General features: G+C 33.0%; 1 protein-coding gene across 2 annotated transcripts in view; it reads right to left on the bottom strand.

Moving 5' to 3' along the window:
* Positions 1–3,955: 3,955 nt before the first annotated feature.
* The window catches only part of PCMTD1 (protein-L-isoaspartate (D-aspartate) O-methyltransferase domain containing 1), a 39,658-nt gene continuing 24,506 nt past the window's right edge, over positions 3,956–19,107 (bottom strand). For both annotated transcript variants that reach the window (XM_070940547.1, XM_070940545.1), the window contains 3 exons: positions 8,902–9,073; positions 6,902–7,025; positions 3,956–4,972 (listed from right to left, as the gene is read on the bottom strand). In XM_070940547.1, the coding sequence (XP_070796648.1) occupies positions 4,602–4,972; positions 6,902–7,025; positions 8,902–8,955 (549 nt within the window). In that variant the 5' untranslated portion in view covers positions 8,956–9,073 and the 3' untranslated portion in view covers positions 3,956–4,601. The remainder of the gene's footprint in view (positions 4,973–6,901; positions 7,026–8,901; positions 9,074–19,107) is intronic.

The following is a 19,107-nucleotide window of genomic DNA, read 5'->3' as shown; positions in this document are numbered from 1 at the left end:
TATGCTTATGAGACCACCAGCTTTAAGTGGCAATTGAAATCTGCATCAAATAACGTCATAAACTATAAATATTCAAAGCCAATGCTTTAAAATGCACACAACACCTTTCAGTAAGTAAATATATAGAGATACTTTTTTAATTGGACAATATTTTTTATCCATTTAGGATGAACAACAAGCTTTATTCTGAGAACTACTCAGTAAGGCAGACAGGAGAGTCTAAATCCACTCAGCAGCTTCATGGTAAATCAAAATTAAAATTAAGACTCCTTGATTGAAAGCAATACCATTCTTTCCATTCAAGGCCTGTGAAATGTAGAACAAATGCTAAAACATTTGTCTGCTTTTACCTTCATCTGAAATGATAAGTAATGAGTTGTAGTCACTTTCAGGAAATCTGGATTTTATCTTTTTCCCCCTGATGGCAATAGAAGTATAAAATTATTATTTTTAAAAATGGTAAATGTACATTTGTCACTTTACAAAAGAAAACTGCACAATCATAAATTTACTCAATCAATTTTTATTATCACAGACCAGCATTACCATGAATTTACTTATTCACTTGGGTGCTTCTGCTTACCTACTTGGAGTGCCACAGTTCTTCTGAGAAAACATGTACTGTGTTAATGTAATTTACCTTCAGCACAGCGAACCTAGAACTCACTTCCATTTTAGGGCTTTGAGGAGTGTTTTATGTAAACAAGATCTGGAAGAACTCTGGAAGAACACCACTTTTAAATATACTGTATGTTTAGAAGATCCTTGTTGGATACGAAATTACCTCATTATATGACTAGTGCAGTATACAGGTTTCTTTGCAAAAAGCCTGTGGGTCAAAATGGGGAACATGAAGGAGATAATGTCTAATATTGGGACAATTGCACCTACAGTATTTATCCTAAACAGAATTTTGAGGAAAATGCTTTCTTTGGGCATCATTCTCATCAAAATATAACATATAGCATAACATATCATGACTTTAAGGGAAAAAAAACTTTTTTGAGCTCAACCTGAGGTTAGTACATGAATGGAAGACAACCAGGAAAATTAGGGCCATTAGATTATACTGAAAAGTAAGTTAAAAGACAACAATCCTGTAAGTATTGCAATTACAAACCACTTCTATATTGTGGGCAACAAAGCAATTTAGATGTATTGAAACAGATTGAAATAAAATAAGCTGAAAATGTATTGTGATAAGGAATCCCAATTGTCCAATTTAATTTGTACGATAACTGCTACTGAATCTAATGTAGAAAATATGCAAAACAACAACAACAAAAAACCAACCAGCCGTATAAACATAATTAGGAGAAAAGAAATGTACAAGTAATTTGAAAGCAAGCAATGCTATATAAACCCTTGCTTGGGTAGAATCTGATTATTTATCAGCGAAATCATTTAACAAGGATCATGAAATCTGAAGTATCCATGTATATCTTCAGATAGTGGCAACATGATTATAAAAACTATTTCACATGTACACCAAATGGTGGAAAATGTACCAATATAAACCTGAGAAATGCATACGATAGAATATTTTACACAATTGTTAGGACAATTTTGTAAAGAACATTTTGTATCTGTCAATTATGTGACATTAATTTAGACAATTGTATTTTAAAAAATATACATGAAAAAGACTGCAAAAATCTGAAGCTGAGTTATTTGGCTTGCAGAATGCATAGAACAGATTAAACATTGAAGTTGATGCGATTATGTGATACTGATCTAACTTAATCTATGCTATTTTAGTTTTAATTTTTAATAAATTTACTTTTAGCAAAAACTGACATTTAGCTTCAAAATATTTTAATTATTAAAAAAAGCAGTTCCTACCAGTTTTTAGGAAGTTGCTAAAAACAAATGAATCTGAGGGTATTTTCTTGATTTATTCATCACACCATTTTAATCTTTTGGGGGGGGTAATTTATGCTACTTTATTGTGGCTGCCTTCTGATTGAACTTATATCTCACTGCAATAAAGATATCATGCCAGCCATATGAATGTGGAAATGTCTTCAGATGGCGCTGGCTCAAGGCCTTGAAACAGAGATGACTACTGCCCCCTAGAGTCAGCAACAACTAGCGGAGAAAATCCACAGGCACTCTTTTCCTCCCTATAGTATAAGATTGCAAGAAGCTACATGCCGTACACAAATCTGTGTATTTCAAAATTTCAATATATATTCAGGAACAGTTCAAAAAAAAAAAATGTTAATATTCAAGCTATTACTTGAAGCCTGTCTTCACATATAAAATAACAAAACAAAAGGTTTTATACAAGGTACGTGGTCGAATACGGCCATTATGTGAATCATAGTTGTTAAATAAGAAACTAGAGTTTGGTTTGTTTAAGGAGTGGACAACCATGCCAACGGCCCTTAAGATTCCTAGTCCCAACAGTTGGCAGCTGTTATCAGTAATCAATATTTTGATTTTGCTACACACAGCATCTTTGCTCTTCAATTTTCCCAGTAACATAATTTCCAATCATTTAATATCATTTAGAATTCTGAATTTCCCAATGTGGACAGATAATTTTGCAAAGGGGTACAATGTAATTGAAACAGGAAGCATGCCAGACATTTTTACTGGAATGATGATCAGAGATTTAACTTCGATTGAGTCTGAATTTTATTATTTTATTTTAAAATACAAATCCAAAAATGTGAAGTAAACTTATACACAAACAAAAAATGCTTCAGTAACTAAAAAAAACCAACATAATATTTATAACTCTTCTATTATCTGAACAAGTTTACAATAGGAAACACAAGAAATCATTCTTCAAGAAACAATTTGTATAAATTTCTGGGAAAACCTTTGCACTCTGAAAATTGAGAAAGTACGAAAAACCAACACTAGAAGATAATTGTTTTTCAAAATATCTTAAACTTTATTTCAGCTAATAAAATACACTGGATGTGTCAATGCTTTCCACCACCGAATGTTCAGAATTACTGCAGTAGTTTCACTATATAAGCCTGCCATTTGTCAGTTTCTGTTGCTGTGATATAAGACTGGCATACTTTTCTAGAAATGTATGTTATTTGTTAGTGTTACTTTTCTGAAAACCACTCTACATTATAACCCCTGAACATTTCCCCCAATAGAATTTAATTTGATAATTGCAGGGGAGGAGGACATTATTCTGTATTTAAAAGAAAAAGCCCATGTATTTCACAGACTGCTCAAAATTTTTATAATACTATAAAGTGGACACGAGTAAAAAGACTTTTTGAATTATGTAGATGAAATGGTTGATTTCTATTAATTCTGAATGTGAGAACATATATATAGCAGTCATCTACTGAATCTGCTTTATTTATCTACAATAATAAACTGTATAGGAATCCTCTCCATAAGGAATGCTTTTAATTGGCCCCAGAGATTAGGTGTCCTCAAAAATTATAAGTCTTAAAGCATATTTTGAAGTTTCTTTCATTCACTTAAAGCTAGTAGAAAGATGCTCTAAAAAATTACCCCTTTAAATATTCAATAAAATATTCAATATTGAATATTCAATATTCAATAAAAATGCAGTTGGAATATTATAGTCAAGCAACATGAGTCCCCAAGCTTGCAAAGAGGAAAACTAATATCAAGCGTAAAAATGAAATGCATCTTCCCTTATCTGCAATAAATAAGGTACAGAATCAGTTAAAGTGCATTGCTGAACAAATCCTTGAATTCTATTATTACTGCTATGCAAAAAAGCAATACAAGATTGTTTTCATATGTTCTATTCTATAAAGGCGTAAATATAGTAGCTGAAATTACAATCTTTTATAAATGAAAGATGTTTTCTGTACCATTAAATTTAAAAATAAGTTACATACTTTTTCATAAATGCTGGAAAGTTAAGAAATCAATCATTGGCTGGTGTTAAAGAAAAGATTTTTTAGAAATGCTATAGTCAGTATGTTCTTTAAGGCTCAGAGAGAGAGAAAGAGACAGAGACAGAGAAGCAATCATTTTTCTTGACATTTTTTGGCAAGATATATAAAAGAAAATTATCTGTCATTTCTAAATTTGAATGCATATATTACACTAAAGCTAGCTCATTCAATGTCCACTGCTATTGCACTTCTGTATTCCTTTGAACACACTTACTTCAACACAGTAACAATGATTTGCAATATAACCATGGTAAAATAAAATGTTCCAATTCAGTGACATGAAAAATGTCTGCTTGTTTAAAAACTTTCTTAAGAGAATGCAGACCATCCTTATTGTTATCTGAATACACTTTTATTCACTTATATAAAAATGTTATTAATTCTCATCAATACAAATTTGTCAGGGAACAAAAAGATTTATCATGCAAACTCTTAATTAATGCTATATACTGGTGTGAAACCCATTTCTAGTCAAGTTAAAACAATATAACCTGGGGGGGGAGGGGGGAGAAAAGGCAACAAAATAGGATTTAAAATAGGAAACTACTGCTGAATCCAAGTCCTTGTAGCAAGTTATGTTTCGATTCATCACAGCTCTAAAGCCTTGTTGAAAGATTACTGTACTTAAGTAAATGCTACATTTCAAGGATTAAGAAAATATCAAGTAGGCATTATTATTTTACTTAAAAGCAAAGGTTATTTTTCTCTGTAGTATGTCAAGTAGGCTTTTAGAGATTCAGGGAGTGGTAGATTCATAATCTTTTCCCGCAATAAATTTGGTGGAGGTTCCTCTGTTTTCAAGACTTCATTTTGATCTTTTTCATCATCTTCTTTGTGGTCTTCCTCCATCTTTTCATCTTCTTCACTATCCAAAGGTTGAGGAATGAGTTGATTGCCAACAAACACATAGGTATTAATCCTGCGTCTACGACACCTTCTGCGTTTACGTTTTGGTGGAGGTTTCTGTGTAATACCTTTGGTTTGCATTTCATCATTTACATAGTTTCTAAGGGTGCGTCTAATGTAGATCCGTGCCAAATCCTGTAGATTCCTAACAGCACAGGGAGCTAGAAAGAGAAAAAAATGAATTAAATAAGTCATGGTACTTAAATTACACTATAAAATATTTTGAAGTGAATCATCAAAAATATTGAACTAAATTTAAAATATATAAAAGCAGCAATCACTTTTCTGGCATGATTTCTTAATAACTTTGACAAAGGACCTTGGAAGGCAATGTTTTTTTGTAATTTCTTCCAATGGCTTCTTTTGCTCCTTGTATTTTATTAAACCAGACACCATCATGACCATTTTGAAACAGGAGTTTCCCTATATTCCAAATATTTTTAAATATGAGTACTACTTGGTGCTGTCTTGCAAGAAAAATAAGGACCCCTTATTTCAACTCTGAGCTACAAATATTCTCCTTTATTGGTATTTTAAAATATTTTTAAAACTTGTGTCCAATATAAAGAAGTTTGTAATAACATGGTTCATCAAACAAAAAATCTGAGATGACAGAACAGTGAACATATAGAAAACCACAATAAATCACATGTAACTTTAACAATGTTTAAAAATTTAGACTTATTTATTTTCAATCATCACTTTTGCATACTCATTTACTTGCTATGAATTAATTCCATCCTGGCAGAAGGGGCATGCTATGGACTCCATCAGCCATGGAAATTTCAGCTGGTGGAGAACAGAAGAACTTTTTCTGAGATGGCTCCTGCCCTCTGGAGCATCATGCCCCTTGAGGTTAGATCCACCTCTACTCTCTTGGTCTTCCATAAGAGTCTGAAAACTTTGCTCTTACATTTGGCTTGGGGCCCTGTTTGGGTTGTCCCTTGCTGGAGATAATTAGTAGACTAAAAAGATCCCACCTCCACCCTGTTCATGTATTTGTTTCTATTTTACCCAGTTTTTATTAACTTTTAATGCTTGTTTTTAATGTTTTAATATTTTATATTAACATTTTTATGATATTGTAAACTGCCAAGTCGCTTGATAGTGAGATGGGCAGCATATACTTTTAATACATAAGTAGACACATAGTTTGGCTATCTAACTCAGAAAGAAATAGATTGACTGCAGGCAATAAACCAGAAGACTGTAAATTCTATTCATGCCTTAGGCATGAAAGTCGGCTGGATAACTTTGGGCCGGTCATTCTCTCTCAGCCCAACTTACCTCACAGGGTTGTTGTTGTGGGTAAAGTAGGAGAAGAAAAGGTATTAGGCCTGTTTACCTCATTGAGTTATTTATAAAAAATAATAAAAACAAAATATAAATAAAATAAAGTTTATTCTGAAATTTTATTATTTTTACAAATAGAAATATGCAGCAATATAGTACAGTAAGTTATACCACAATATGCCATCCATTAAACTATGTTCTAAGCAACTATATTTTATTTAATTCACATATCAAAGTGAATCAAATCCCAGTAACAATGAATTCATAAATTGTTTTAACCCAGAAACAGGTTAAATTTACATGGTGCACTACCCTCCCATATCAGCAACCCCTAACAACTTTTGTTAGCACATCAGCTAGGTTTAAAATTAAGATTCTAAAAACAAAATCACAAAATGGAATCAGTAACAAGATGGATTATAAATATGGTATCCTAGTCAGCCAAAGTTGTTCAGCTTCAGGGAGAAAATATTGTAGACAATTATTAGGCAGAATGGGCGGAGTCCAATGGATTGTTTGCATAAATAGGAGACACATTTGTAAGATTACCAATTTCCTTCTAACAGGGAATTCTTGATAATATATATTATGCTCTTGTTCAGGATCTCAGAAATGTTTTGTAGTTAGGACTATTTATTGCTTAGAACGTGGCCAAATATATAGAGGAATTATTAAGTAAGTGTCGATATGATTTTTTCATTTATTCTTTTTCAAAAAGAATACATGCTTTTAGCTGCTTAAATTTACTTTTAGTCTATGCTAGTTGTACTACAAGGAAACACACAACAAATACTTACGCAGCCCCACACTATCGTTTTTGCTGGTGTCACTTTTGCTTGGCTGTACAAGTGGAGCAAATGATACAGCAAGGATGTTTTTGCTTTCCCAAGTATTCTGTCCAGTTCTCAGGATCTGGGTTAGCTATATAGAATCATTGAAAATTAATGATACAAATTTAAGCTATTACATCAATACTTGTATTTTGTATTTGTTTCTCATATAATGATCTTGTTCTGATAGACTGGGAAAAACTATAGCTTATAATTTATGCAAGTGAACTTGGGTAAAACTTAAGACTTGTGGGACCCATTTTGATAAAGGGTTGCGGGGTTCCAATAAACATTTTACTTCTTAAAAGCTCTTCGTATAAATCCAAAATTTGGCCAAAAATCCTCGGTTTTCAGGGTTTTAGAAAGTGAATTGGATGTAGGCTTTGCGACTATTTTAGTCCATCCCACTTACCCCAAAAACCCCTTCAAATAAAAAAGGATTTTATTTAATTTTTGCTCCAACTGTTTGGCAATATGAAAGTATTAATGTCTTCAATTCTTTCTGCTTCTTTTTCCCTCAAAAGAAAAGACAGCTGCAAAAAAGTTGGCTGTAACTAGCCAATTTCAGACTTTATTTATGAAGCCGAATACCTATTATTGGCTAATAATACACTCATAATTGGATAGAGAAACATGCTAAAGTACCAATGATTATCTCTCCCACAATAAATGTCCTAACACCAGGAAAGATTATACTTGTTAACCCTTTTAGCCAAATTCCATCTGTGATTATAGTCACAAGGATCATCTTCTGCAATTATAGACATGAACTTAGTAAGGCTACCCATCTTTTAAAAAGGGATATATTTTTGATACTTTCCAAATAATTTGAACATTTAATTTCAATCAGTCCTAGCTATCATTTATAATACCTAGGAAACTGAGGAAATTGTAATCTAAAGTAAACAAAGGGTAATGTTTCCTTCTATCTAACTTAGAATTTGGGGGAAATCATAAACAATGAGTTGGTAACAGCCATGCTGCTATGTGTAATTATTCCTATCATGATCATCACAATTTTGTGATGATCCGTCAGTAGCCACAGATGGAATTAAGAACATATTAGTATAATTTTTGTATTTTCCTTCAATTTAAATTAAAAAAAAATTAAATTGTTGAAATTTATTAGTGGAAAAGTATGGTTTACTATTGAGCTGTAAGTACTTAAAACCTAATTTGTAACTGAAGCAGCCGCAGTTTCATCTTTTTTCCTTTACAGTATTAGCTCATGAAAAAGTATCAACCCAGGTGACTACAATCTTTCCTCTCTTCTTCACCATAGTACACACATTAGGGAAAGAACCTACTGGATATAAGCAAAGTGGCAGCAATGTTTCCAGCTACTTCATCAAAGGCTTTTGTTTACAGCACTGGACAGTGTAGACGCATAGAGCTGTGTTATTCAGTTTGTGATGCTTGCCTCCCCAGTAACTGTCACTATTTGCCTACTAATAAGTTTTGGGGACTCAACTGATAAGCCAGGTACAAATAAAAGGTTTAAAATATCTTAAACAAAGTATTCAAAATTACAAATTAGTAACATTTATTTTTAAACTGCAGTATTTCAGCATATTAACAGGCAGAAGTAAGAATCATTTAAGAAAAGGAATGGGCGATTTCAGTGTCTAAGAGAATAGATAATTTAAATCCTGTTTTCCCAAGCTTTTTCTTTGGGAGAAGGGTTCATAGGTCACACAATATTGTATAATGGATTAATGCTGTCAAAATTATATTTGCAAATTCACTAAAAATCAACTACAGGTGGGCTAGTAGAACTGTCCTGAAAGATCAAACTGTTCAATTAGAACATTTCTTGAAGACAAAAGAGTTTTATTGTTGGTCCTTATTCTTCCATTTTACATTCTGTTTACAGTACTAAGGTAGCTGACAATAGAAAGATTAAGAATAATGTTATTTAAATGTGACAAAGGAAATATAAATATTCAAAGAAAAAAGGTTTAAATCACCTGATCTTCTATAGGCATAACCAAAATCCCTCCAATTTTCAATAAAATTTTCATGTAGTTTTCGTGGTCTTTTTGCACACCTGCTCCACAATAAATCCGGTCATACTGATGACTGTCTGAGGCTATCTGCAAGCAATTTCCAACTGCAAATGCAGGTTCACAAAATTCAAATCTGTGGATAACCAAACATTTCATTTTTTTTTTTAAAAAAGTAAAATTAGAAAAATATAAATATTGCTGAAACTGAAATATCTCTGCAATTAAATACACAACCAACATTTTTATGTTATATATCTTTATTTGATTAAAATGTAAAGTTGAACATGCTTTAGTATTGTTTCAATCTGCTATTTATTACTCAATATTTTGTAATTTAAATTAAAAAATATAAAATATGGATTTTTTTAAAAAATAAGAAAATAAAGTACATTACAAAAATATATTGGCAAGCCTACAAAGAAAACCAGAGTGAAAAATATACACCTAAATGAACATCTGCAAGGAGAATATTCTGAATAAAAGGTATCATGACTCAGAAGGCACATCACAAATGACTTTGGAATGACAATCTACCGATTTATGGCATCCACAGTAAGATCTCCCTAGGCAAATTTAGCAACCATGCAGGTTTATAACAGGGAAAATAATCTGCTAGATAACTCAGTGTGAAATTACTCAGTGCTTAATATGCCAATTACAAAGTATTTATCCCAGTAGCTAATATGCAAGCAGTACAGTTAGCTTTATTATATAAATAAGATGATTCTGGCCAGATCCTGCTTCAAAAACCTGGTCTTACCTCCCAGGCTAGAACACAAATGTAGAGCGTATTTTAACCATCATAAGAGTTATCTTTGTCCAGGAAAAACTTTAGTAAACCAACAAAAGCTAGACAATTACAAGCATCTTGTCCAAACCTCAAATATTAAAATCTCATATTTTAGAACAGGCAGTACACTGAATATCTCACTAACTCTTATGTGAAAAGAAATATGCATGGTGTCATGAATCTAAATTATCTTATAGTAGGTGCTTTACAAAATTGTTACCACAAGCTACAGATGAAAGTGATATCAATACTATTTCAAAAATTTCTTATAAGATTCAATATTCTTATTTTATTCTTTAGGAACACTGATGCAAGCTTTACATTCAAACATGATAGCATCCCCAGTATTAACACTTATACTGAAAGTCAGTTTTTAAAATCTCTTAAATAGGCTGCAAAACATTTTTTTTGTGACTGTAATAATTCTGAACGGCTGTAAACCGACTGGTCATTAAATGAGGACTATCTCATATTGTAACTGTATTATATTGGAAATATACAGAATACCCATATTTACCATGGATATAATTTAAAATTCAGCATTCTATATTTATTCATTTCAGTGTGAAGTCTGCTAAATTAAAGATACATTAAAGAGATGGTGATAAAGTGACATGTTTGCATCACGTTGCATCTCCTTCTTTAGCTCAAGGAAATATTTTCCTGAAACTGCATAGTTCCTATGCAAGCCTAAGAAAAGCCATGGTTTCTTTAAAGAGTTGCTGTCTGGTATATAAAAAACACTTATACTGGGATCAAACACTTTTCCTGCTTTGGATCCAAATAGTTGCACAGACATTCTTCCAACTGGAATGACTTCTTAGGGATTGTATTTAGTCCCTATTCTTTCAGATTTTATGAAATGGGTCAATTTAGACAGAATATTTCAATCTAAATGAGTTATTTCAACGATTCATATTTTATTTTCCCTGTTAGGAGTGGGCATGCTGCACTTCTAGACTGAGATCATAGAGGTGTTTGGAATGTGGGATGGCTGATGTCTATGGAATTTCTCAGTAATCCAGGTGGTCATGGTTGTCCCAAAGGTGCTTTTTCAAGAAGCAACTGGACTTTCTGGTATTTCCTTGAAAATGTTTTGCTTCTCATCCAAGAAGCTTCTTCAGCTCTGACTGGATGGTGGGGAATGGAAGGCTAAAGGAATATTGGAAAAGCTCAGGAGAACAGAGAGGATTGCTGGTTTGAAAGAGGAGTCAAAGAGGCCATCTATCTCAAAACTGAACAGCCCTCTCTCAACAGAGGGGGAGGGATACAACATCTATCTATCTTCAGTCTACAACATAGTCCTTTCAATAGTTCCAAGTAGGCTCCACACCCATGCCTTGATGACACAGATAAACCTCTAGCTGGCCTTAATGACTTGCTGAAAGAATGCAAATGACCAGTTGTCTGCAAGGAGTATAAATCCTTCTATTCCCCATCATGCAGTCAGAGCTGAAGAAGATTCTTGGATGAGAAGTGAAACGTCTTCAAAGAAAAACCAGAAAGTCCAGTTGCCTCTTAAAAAAGCACCTTTGGAACTTGTCTGCAACAAAGCTGCTGCTTTTTCTCCACATACTTCTTTCTGTAGACAGCAGAGTCCTGGAAAATGACAAGCTTGGTTTAAGGAACTGCAGATCTGCTCAGTACACAATTCTACATGGTATATGGCAGGTTTTTTTTTTTTTTTTACTTCTGTGCATGCAGTGAAAAAACATTTTGCCATGCACAGGTAAACTAAGTAGCCCTGTTTCACAGAACATTTCCACAATGTGCCTAATGGCAAACAGTACAGATATCAGATAATATATTTAGAATTTATATCAAAGCAATATTAGTGCAAGAAATTTATCATGCATAAACCTCATTCAACCAGCTGTGCTGATGATTAAATTGGTTAATGCTATAATGTAAATCAATCTCTCACAATACAAAGGACAGATGTTAAGCAAATTAACTTGTCATATCCTCAGCAAACTTCTATTTTCTTTCATCAAAAGTTCAAAAGATTCAAAAGAGTAAAAAAAAAATGACACCTCAATACTGAAGATAAAGTTTCTTAACGGAGAACCATTGTTTGGTGTTATGGTATTTGTTGATTTTATTAGATTTAACAACTATAAATCTATATGAAGGATTGCCTCTAATATGACTCCATGTTTACCAGTCACATACATCAGGTGTTATCAGTCCCTAATCATGGTTGGAATCTTGCAACCCTTTTAAGATTTTTTACAATGCTTCTATTGGGAGTTGGATGCTACATATAGTCTCTGCATCAGAAAATTAATCTAGGAAAATACACTTATGTATTCAATGAAATACGTTGAGACATGCTGAATTAATGGAAAATAATGATAGTCTCAGTGATTTGCTATGGGGAAGACAAAAGCCCAATTATAATACCATTAATATCAAAGTTATACCATTGAGTAAAACAGAGTGGCCCAACAATGAAACCAGACAAAAACCCAAGATAATGTATGGTAATGTAAGGGCACAAATTTATGCTCCAAAGGCTGTTTAGAAACGAGTGGATTCTCCTGAACCTTTTCTCCTGTTGTGTAGCTGCATCCAGCTTCCTATTTAACTGTGTACTGTTACAGACTATTCAGATGCACACTAAATGTTCTTTCGAAACCCCTGAAACTCCATTGGTAATGGAAATGAGCCATTGTACAAATCTGTAGTTATACAAATAAACCCAAGACACTAGACTGTTGTTTTAAAACATTCTTTTTCTTCATGATCAATGAAACCGTGTAGTTAGATATAGCATCAGGTTGGCTTTAAAATTCACACCAGTTAGTGCCACATAATGTGCCTTAGAACAATGTAATGGTCAAGACTAAAAGTTAATGCTAAAACATATGTATGTTCGTGTTACGATTGCAGATACAAAAAGTAACAAAATAAATGTATTTCAGCTTTTTATTTAATCTAGTGAGCCACAGAAATGAAATGATTATTTAAAAGAAAATACTACTGGAGTAGAGTAAGAACTTTCATGTCCTATGTATTGACCTCCTTTATTTAAATAACTCATTAGAGCACAATCTTCTTTCAATCAAGTTGCTTGTTAGAACATGGTCAAAGATTGATAAAATGGATAAAACACATTGCAACCCAATCTGTGGCACAAAATAGACAAAAGAAAAAAAGAAAATAGTCAAATGAGCAATATGAAATACAGTTCAGAAAATTAGGCCAGATTTCTCAGATTCACAAGGCAGATGCAAGTAAAATAATTACTTAGGAACTCCGGAAGCCAAAAAATGTCCTGTCCTTATGGCTAGCTACTGAGTAAATATAAGTTTACTCATATTTATATAAGTTCATTTCATAATTCAGTCAGAACACATCCATGTTTTTCCCACTTCTGCATATGAATCATTAAATATACTCCATTATTTTTTAAAAAATAATAGTAATCATATGGCCTTTGGAAATACTATAAAATGGATTGAAACAAATTTGGACAAGAATTCCTTCAAGACTTCTGGTATATGTGGATAGGAAGGGAGGGAGGGAGGGAATTTATAGTATGATGATGAACCTGTAATTTGACAATGTTGATGTAAGAAATTTAACATTAAACATGAACTAATCTATATAAATTATCATCTGCTAGTAAGTAATCTGATGAGTGCTAATGCACTTCAAGGGCATATTACATTAATCTTGAATTCCCAGTATCTTCTATAATAAATAGAAACCAAATCTCATATAAAAGAATCATTAACTGAAGAGGTCATGTCAGGACTGATTAGGCTGAGGCTACCTGAAAAATTCTAAGAGCGCCATTACTTTTGGAATAAATTAGACCTTCTGATAGGTGATGATTTATGATGGTCTAATATATCATAAAGATAAGATTGAATTTACATACGTTTATAGTCTCTTCCCTTTATGCAGCAGGTATACATGTTCCATTGATCCACCACTGAAGGCTATATAAAACTTCAAAAAATATCATTTGTCTAACTTTGGGGCATTATGCTGACTCTGTAAACCACTTAGAGGGCTGGAAAGCACTGTGAAGCAGTATGTAGGTCTAAGTGCTATTGCTAACACAGAATTGCAGCAGTTTGTTGCAACAGGAATTAAGCTTTCCTCTTCTGCCATTTTAAATTGTTTTTCACAGTTATAACTTTTGTGGATTACAATGGTTTCAATTTTTTTTTGTTTATTTTAGATTATACAGTAAGGATGTATAAGGGATGTACAGTAAGGGCTCTTTTTAAAATATGCTGTCTTCAGAGCCAAATAATAGTTTTCTCCAAGGTGTATCATATTTTAAGATTTTCAGGGTAGCAAGGCATGAGAATTTTATCATCAGATACTTTCTTGTGCTATATAAATATATTTCTAACTATTCTAAGCAAAATGAAAACTGCCTTGATGTAACTCATTTAAATAAAATTATCATATTTCTTGTTTGCTATTTTTCCTAGTTCTTAATAAGTCATAGCATTTTTAAGAGAAAATAACTTGATTGTAATTGTATTCTGAATATAATACTGTAACAAACTATATACCGTATTTGTATAGGACACACTTTCCCCCCTCCCCCCCAAAAGTGGATGGAAAGATCTGTGTGTCTTATACAGCGAATGTTGCCGAAGCCCCTCCCACTCGCCAACCCCCACCTTTTGGCCTCTGTCTCCCAGCAATTTACTTCCTTGCAGCAAACAGCCTGGTCAGCTTCAGCAGAGTCTGATTTAGCGCAAGCAGCTGATTAGCGGTTGGATCGGCCTCCTGGAATACCACCTATCAGCTGTTCCAGGCTGCTGGGATCGCAACCGCCCATCAGCACTGGCCATTGTTGCAGCCGCCTATTGCCACGTCCATGTGCCCCTTTTTCGGCCTCCGTATGTCCCATTTTTGGCCTGTTCCAGGCGATGGCGATAGGTGGCAGCAGCAGCAATCCCTGCTGCCTGGAACGGGCCAAAAACGGGACATGTGGAGGCTGAAAATGAAGCATGTGGAGGCCAAAAATGGGATGCACGGAAGCCAAAAATGGGGCACTTGGAGTCGGTGATAGGCAGCAGCAGTGATGGGCGGTGATGGGAGGTGACAATCCCCGCAGCCTGGAACAGCTGATAGGCGATATTCCGGAAGGCCGATCCAACCACCAATCAGTTGCTTGTGCTAAATCAGGCTGTGCTGAAGCTGACCAGTTTGCTGTTTGCTGCAAGGAGATAAATTGCTGGGAGGCAGAGGCAGATTTTTTTTTCCTTTTTTTTCCTCCCCAAAAGCTATGTGCGTCTTATACTTCAGAGTGTCTTATAGTCTGAAAAATACGGTAATAATTGTAAATGACAAGTTCAGGTTTAAAGAAAAAAAATATCAGCAAAGCAGGTGGCAACAATGACTTAATGGTCAGTATATTGGCATATCACAATGATTGTGCTAAACCATAATTTTAAAGAACAAAGTTTAAATTACCTTTAACTGGACCAGTTATTACTTTCTTCTGTATTTTTTAAAATGATAAAATAGGAAAGCGATAACCTTTTATACTACTTTAATACCTTATATAGTAAATATTATTTATTAGATTTATGTTCCATTTTTCTTTAGGGGAGTTCACAATGCTACCCTTCATTTTTCCTGAAAAAGGAAATTATAATTCGTCTAAATTATCCTGTGAATATATGTAGTTGAGGATGAAATGTATTGAAATTCCAAAGTCCTTAATTATTAATTATTCATATAGCTCTGAATGGAACGTATGGCATAAATGTGGTAATAAAATTATAGTTATATTTGGATACAGATGCATTAAGTACTATATAGATTCTGTAAAGATTACCTTTAGTCTTGGTAAAAATTACATTTCATATCAAAACATGCAAATCTATATTGGCACTACATTCATCTGAAGTTAGTTTTTTAAATGTTTTCCAAACTATTTTGTCTTACACAAGTGTAAAATAAATATTTATCAAACTTTCAAATGGGTATATTTAAAGCTGTTATTACTGATGCAGTTAGAAGAGTTTTAAGTAATTACTTTTGAAAACACCAAAATTTATTGCTTGCCAATTAGCTGTATTTCCATATTTAATCTGTATTGATTGCATTCTGTAGAGCTTTGTCTTGAAAACTGAGCACTCTTTCTTTCAGTATGTTAGCAGAGCCTAATATTTGGCAAGGATCCATCAATGTCATGAGCCAAGAAAACTCTCTTAACCAGAGGAAAGGTTTCACAAGGGTTGGTGTTTTGGGGGGTTTTTTTGGCCAAAAAGTGCCAGCAAAAATAGTGAGAAAGCACAAGAGCATTGGTAATAGAAGTTTATGGTAACTGTGGTAAAATTTTGCACATGAAATAATTATCAGGAAGAACTTTAATTTTATTGTGTTCAGTGATTAAAGCCACAGCATATTTAGCCATACAGTACACAGTAATGTGTTTGTTGATTGCAGAGATTTGTTATATGGACAAAGTATTTTTTAATCCTGATTTCAATTTTGGCAACCGGACGAAGCAAATGCAATAGACACAATTCTGTTTTACAGGATCCTTAATTATTCTGCTGTTCTTTTTTTACCTGGATAGAGACTTCGTCAAAACTTCTAAGTTCAATGTGCTTGCAAAGCATGATGTAAATATAGTATTCACCCAAAGTGTCTGCTAAGAGAATCTCAAATCTTTCCAACCAAAGCAACATGAAAATTATTCCAAGGATTATGTTTTGCTTGCTTTTATAATAAGTAAATTTATCACAGTTCTCATTTCAATAGCAGAAGCTTCCAAATCTGAAAACTGTAGATTTCTACTTTTTTTTCTTCAAATAACCAATTATCTGTAAAATGACATATTTATTCAAGTGGAAATTGGATAAAAGGCCTTTCTTTTTGTTGTGGGTCAGCAGAAGTTACTTTTCTAGTCTTCACTGTATTAATAGAACTAAAACATACTATTGTTTTATTCCTGGGAGGCTGAATAAGTGGACTTTCTTTCCTTCTGCAGATATTAGCGATTAAAAATATTATCTTATTAGTAATACTGTTTCCAGTAGTAATACTACAATTGTTCTCACTTACCATTGTAGAAAGATGACTCTTTCATTACCCAGAGATGAAGGTATCCTTGCCCAGAAGGAATCATATCAGCTTTTGCACTTGGGGGAATGGTAGAGTGCTAGCAGGTGGGCAATCTAGCACTGCCCCGTGGCTGTCCCTCCAAGACGGATATTCTACATCTAGAAGCTGACTGGGAGCAGAAAAGACAACATATTCCCCTTCAATAAACAAGTGAAGAGGAATCCTGGCATTGCAACATCTGTGCATTAGACAGCCATAAGGATCCTTCTAGTTTCAAAATTTAAAGTAGATCATGTCAACTAAAGAAAGAACAGCATTGCTTATTAATTTTCAAAATGAGGGCAATGCAATGACCTAAACTTACAAAGTGCTTCTCTTAAGGATTGTCCATATAAAATAGAAAGTTGTGGTTTGCTGCCTAAGGTAATGTTTTCTAGTGAAAGTAAATTTTAAAAGGAAGAAGATCTAGCCTTCATGTGTTTCAAAATGATATCTCCATTTCAAAAGGGAGCTAGTTTTTTGAAATGTATGTCAAACATAGAAGCTGAATTTACTGCTAAAATATCTCCACCTTTTGAGAATAGGTATACAACTTTGGTGATTTTTTCCAACTGCTACAAAGTTGAACGTATAGAAAATTTTACTTTGAAAATGTAGATTTAAATGTCAGATAATGAATGTCACAAACTTATTTGTGAATAGACATTTCTGACACATTTTTGAACCCACTTTGTCATTTTAGATACCTATAAAGCATCAAAAGTAACTAAAAATTCTACCCTATTATTGCAAATACCATGAAATTTATGCCAAAGAAGAATACACTGCTTCATTTTCTGATTAGTTGAATATACTGCTTTTTCTAAAGTAAATATGATATACATTTCCAAAGATCATTCCTTGATGAAATATAGCTCTACTTATGCACATTGAAATACTAATATTAATAGTTTTTAAAACCAGATTACATGGGCCAGCAATCTTTCAAATTTGTTGGAGATGTTTACATCTCCAAAAAAAAACCAAAATCTGATACCCAATACATTTGGGGTGGAGGAAGAGTGCAATAGACATGAAATGCAGTTTTAGTCTTAAACATGTTAACATCAATTTAGCATTTTTAAGGACTTGCAACCATTGGTGTCATATGAGTTTCCAATTCTTCTGTCCATGATTGAAAAATTCCAATACTAATTTAAAAATGTTCATATATAATTGGAAAAGATATGTTCTGGGTTTAATTTACATTAGTGATTCCATCAGACATGAAAGCACCTCAAGTAATTTTGAAACAGCCCAGGCATCAGGGATATATTATGCCACCAAACTCTACTTAAATTGAAAATACTGATACTGTTCTGAGCTAAGCGATTCAAATTCGATTTGAAGCTAAGAAAAGCCTTTAGAGTAATTGTTGCATAACTGATTTAAAATACTATCCCAGTTTCTGCCCATTCTTTCCAATAAAACATTTTACTATCTATTTCTTAGCATGGATTTCTTCCAAAGAGTTAAATATTTTCCTCATTTATTTATTAAAATATAATTATAGAACAGATAGTATTAATAAGTGGACAAAGAAAATTTCGTAAGTTATACAACTAACAGTCATTATAATATTAATAAAATATAAACCAAAGTAAAATGAGTTGTTTTTGTCATATTATACACAACACACACATACACATACACCTTTATCTATATACTACTAAAACTACTAAATACTACTACTAAAACTTGTATGTTTGTCTGTGTGTAACCTTTAATGGGACAGTGTAGCACAGGCAACAATTTATAAACCAAGGTACTTCAAACTGGCTGTGTCCAATGCATCCAAAATCCAAAAGAATGACTCATATGAAATTGAAATTTGGCAAATTTTATAAAACGTTTTATTTTATGAAATTATCATAAAACATTTTATGACATACCAATAGTCCTCAATTTACCATCACAATTGAGACCAAAATTTCTACTGCTAAGCAAGATGGTTGTTAACTGAGTTACATCTGATTTTACAATCCTTTTTGCCATGGTTGTTAAGTGAATCATACAGTCATTAAACAAATTCAGCTTCTTCCATTTCAAATTTAATTTTTAAGATTCTCTAAATCTTTATATCTTTCCAATGCTTTGGGGTTTGCTTGTTTTGTTTTTACAAAGCCACGAAATTTAGTAAAATGTTCCTTCTGTTTCATGGCATTTCCATCATTTATTGCTGCATGATCTCTCTCTTTTTTCTGGCAATTATTAACAGAATTGTATGTCATCTATACAACATTTCTTATTAGTTTTTTTTCTTAAAATCATGTGATATGTGAGCTAAAAGA

This window comes from Pituophis catenifer, unplaced genomic scaffold, assembly GCF_029215685.1.
Source record: "Pituophis catenifer annectens isolate HBS135680 unplaced genomic scaffold, rPitCat1.0.hap2 SCAF_3, whole genome shotgun sequence".
Classification (NCBI taxonomy): domain Eukaryota; kingdom Metazoa; phylum Chordata; class Lepidosauria; order Squamata; family Colubridae; genus Pituophis; species Pituophis catenifer.
The sequence above is the reverse complement of the archived record's forward strand: the minus strand, read 5'-3'. Positions and strand labels throughout refer to the sequence as shown.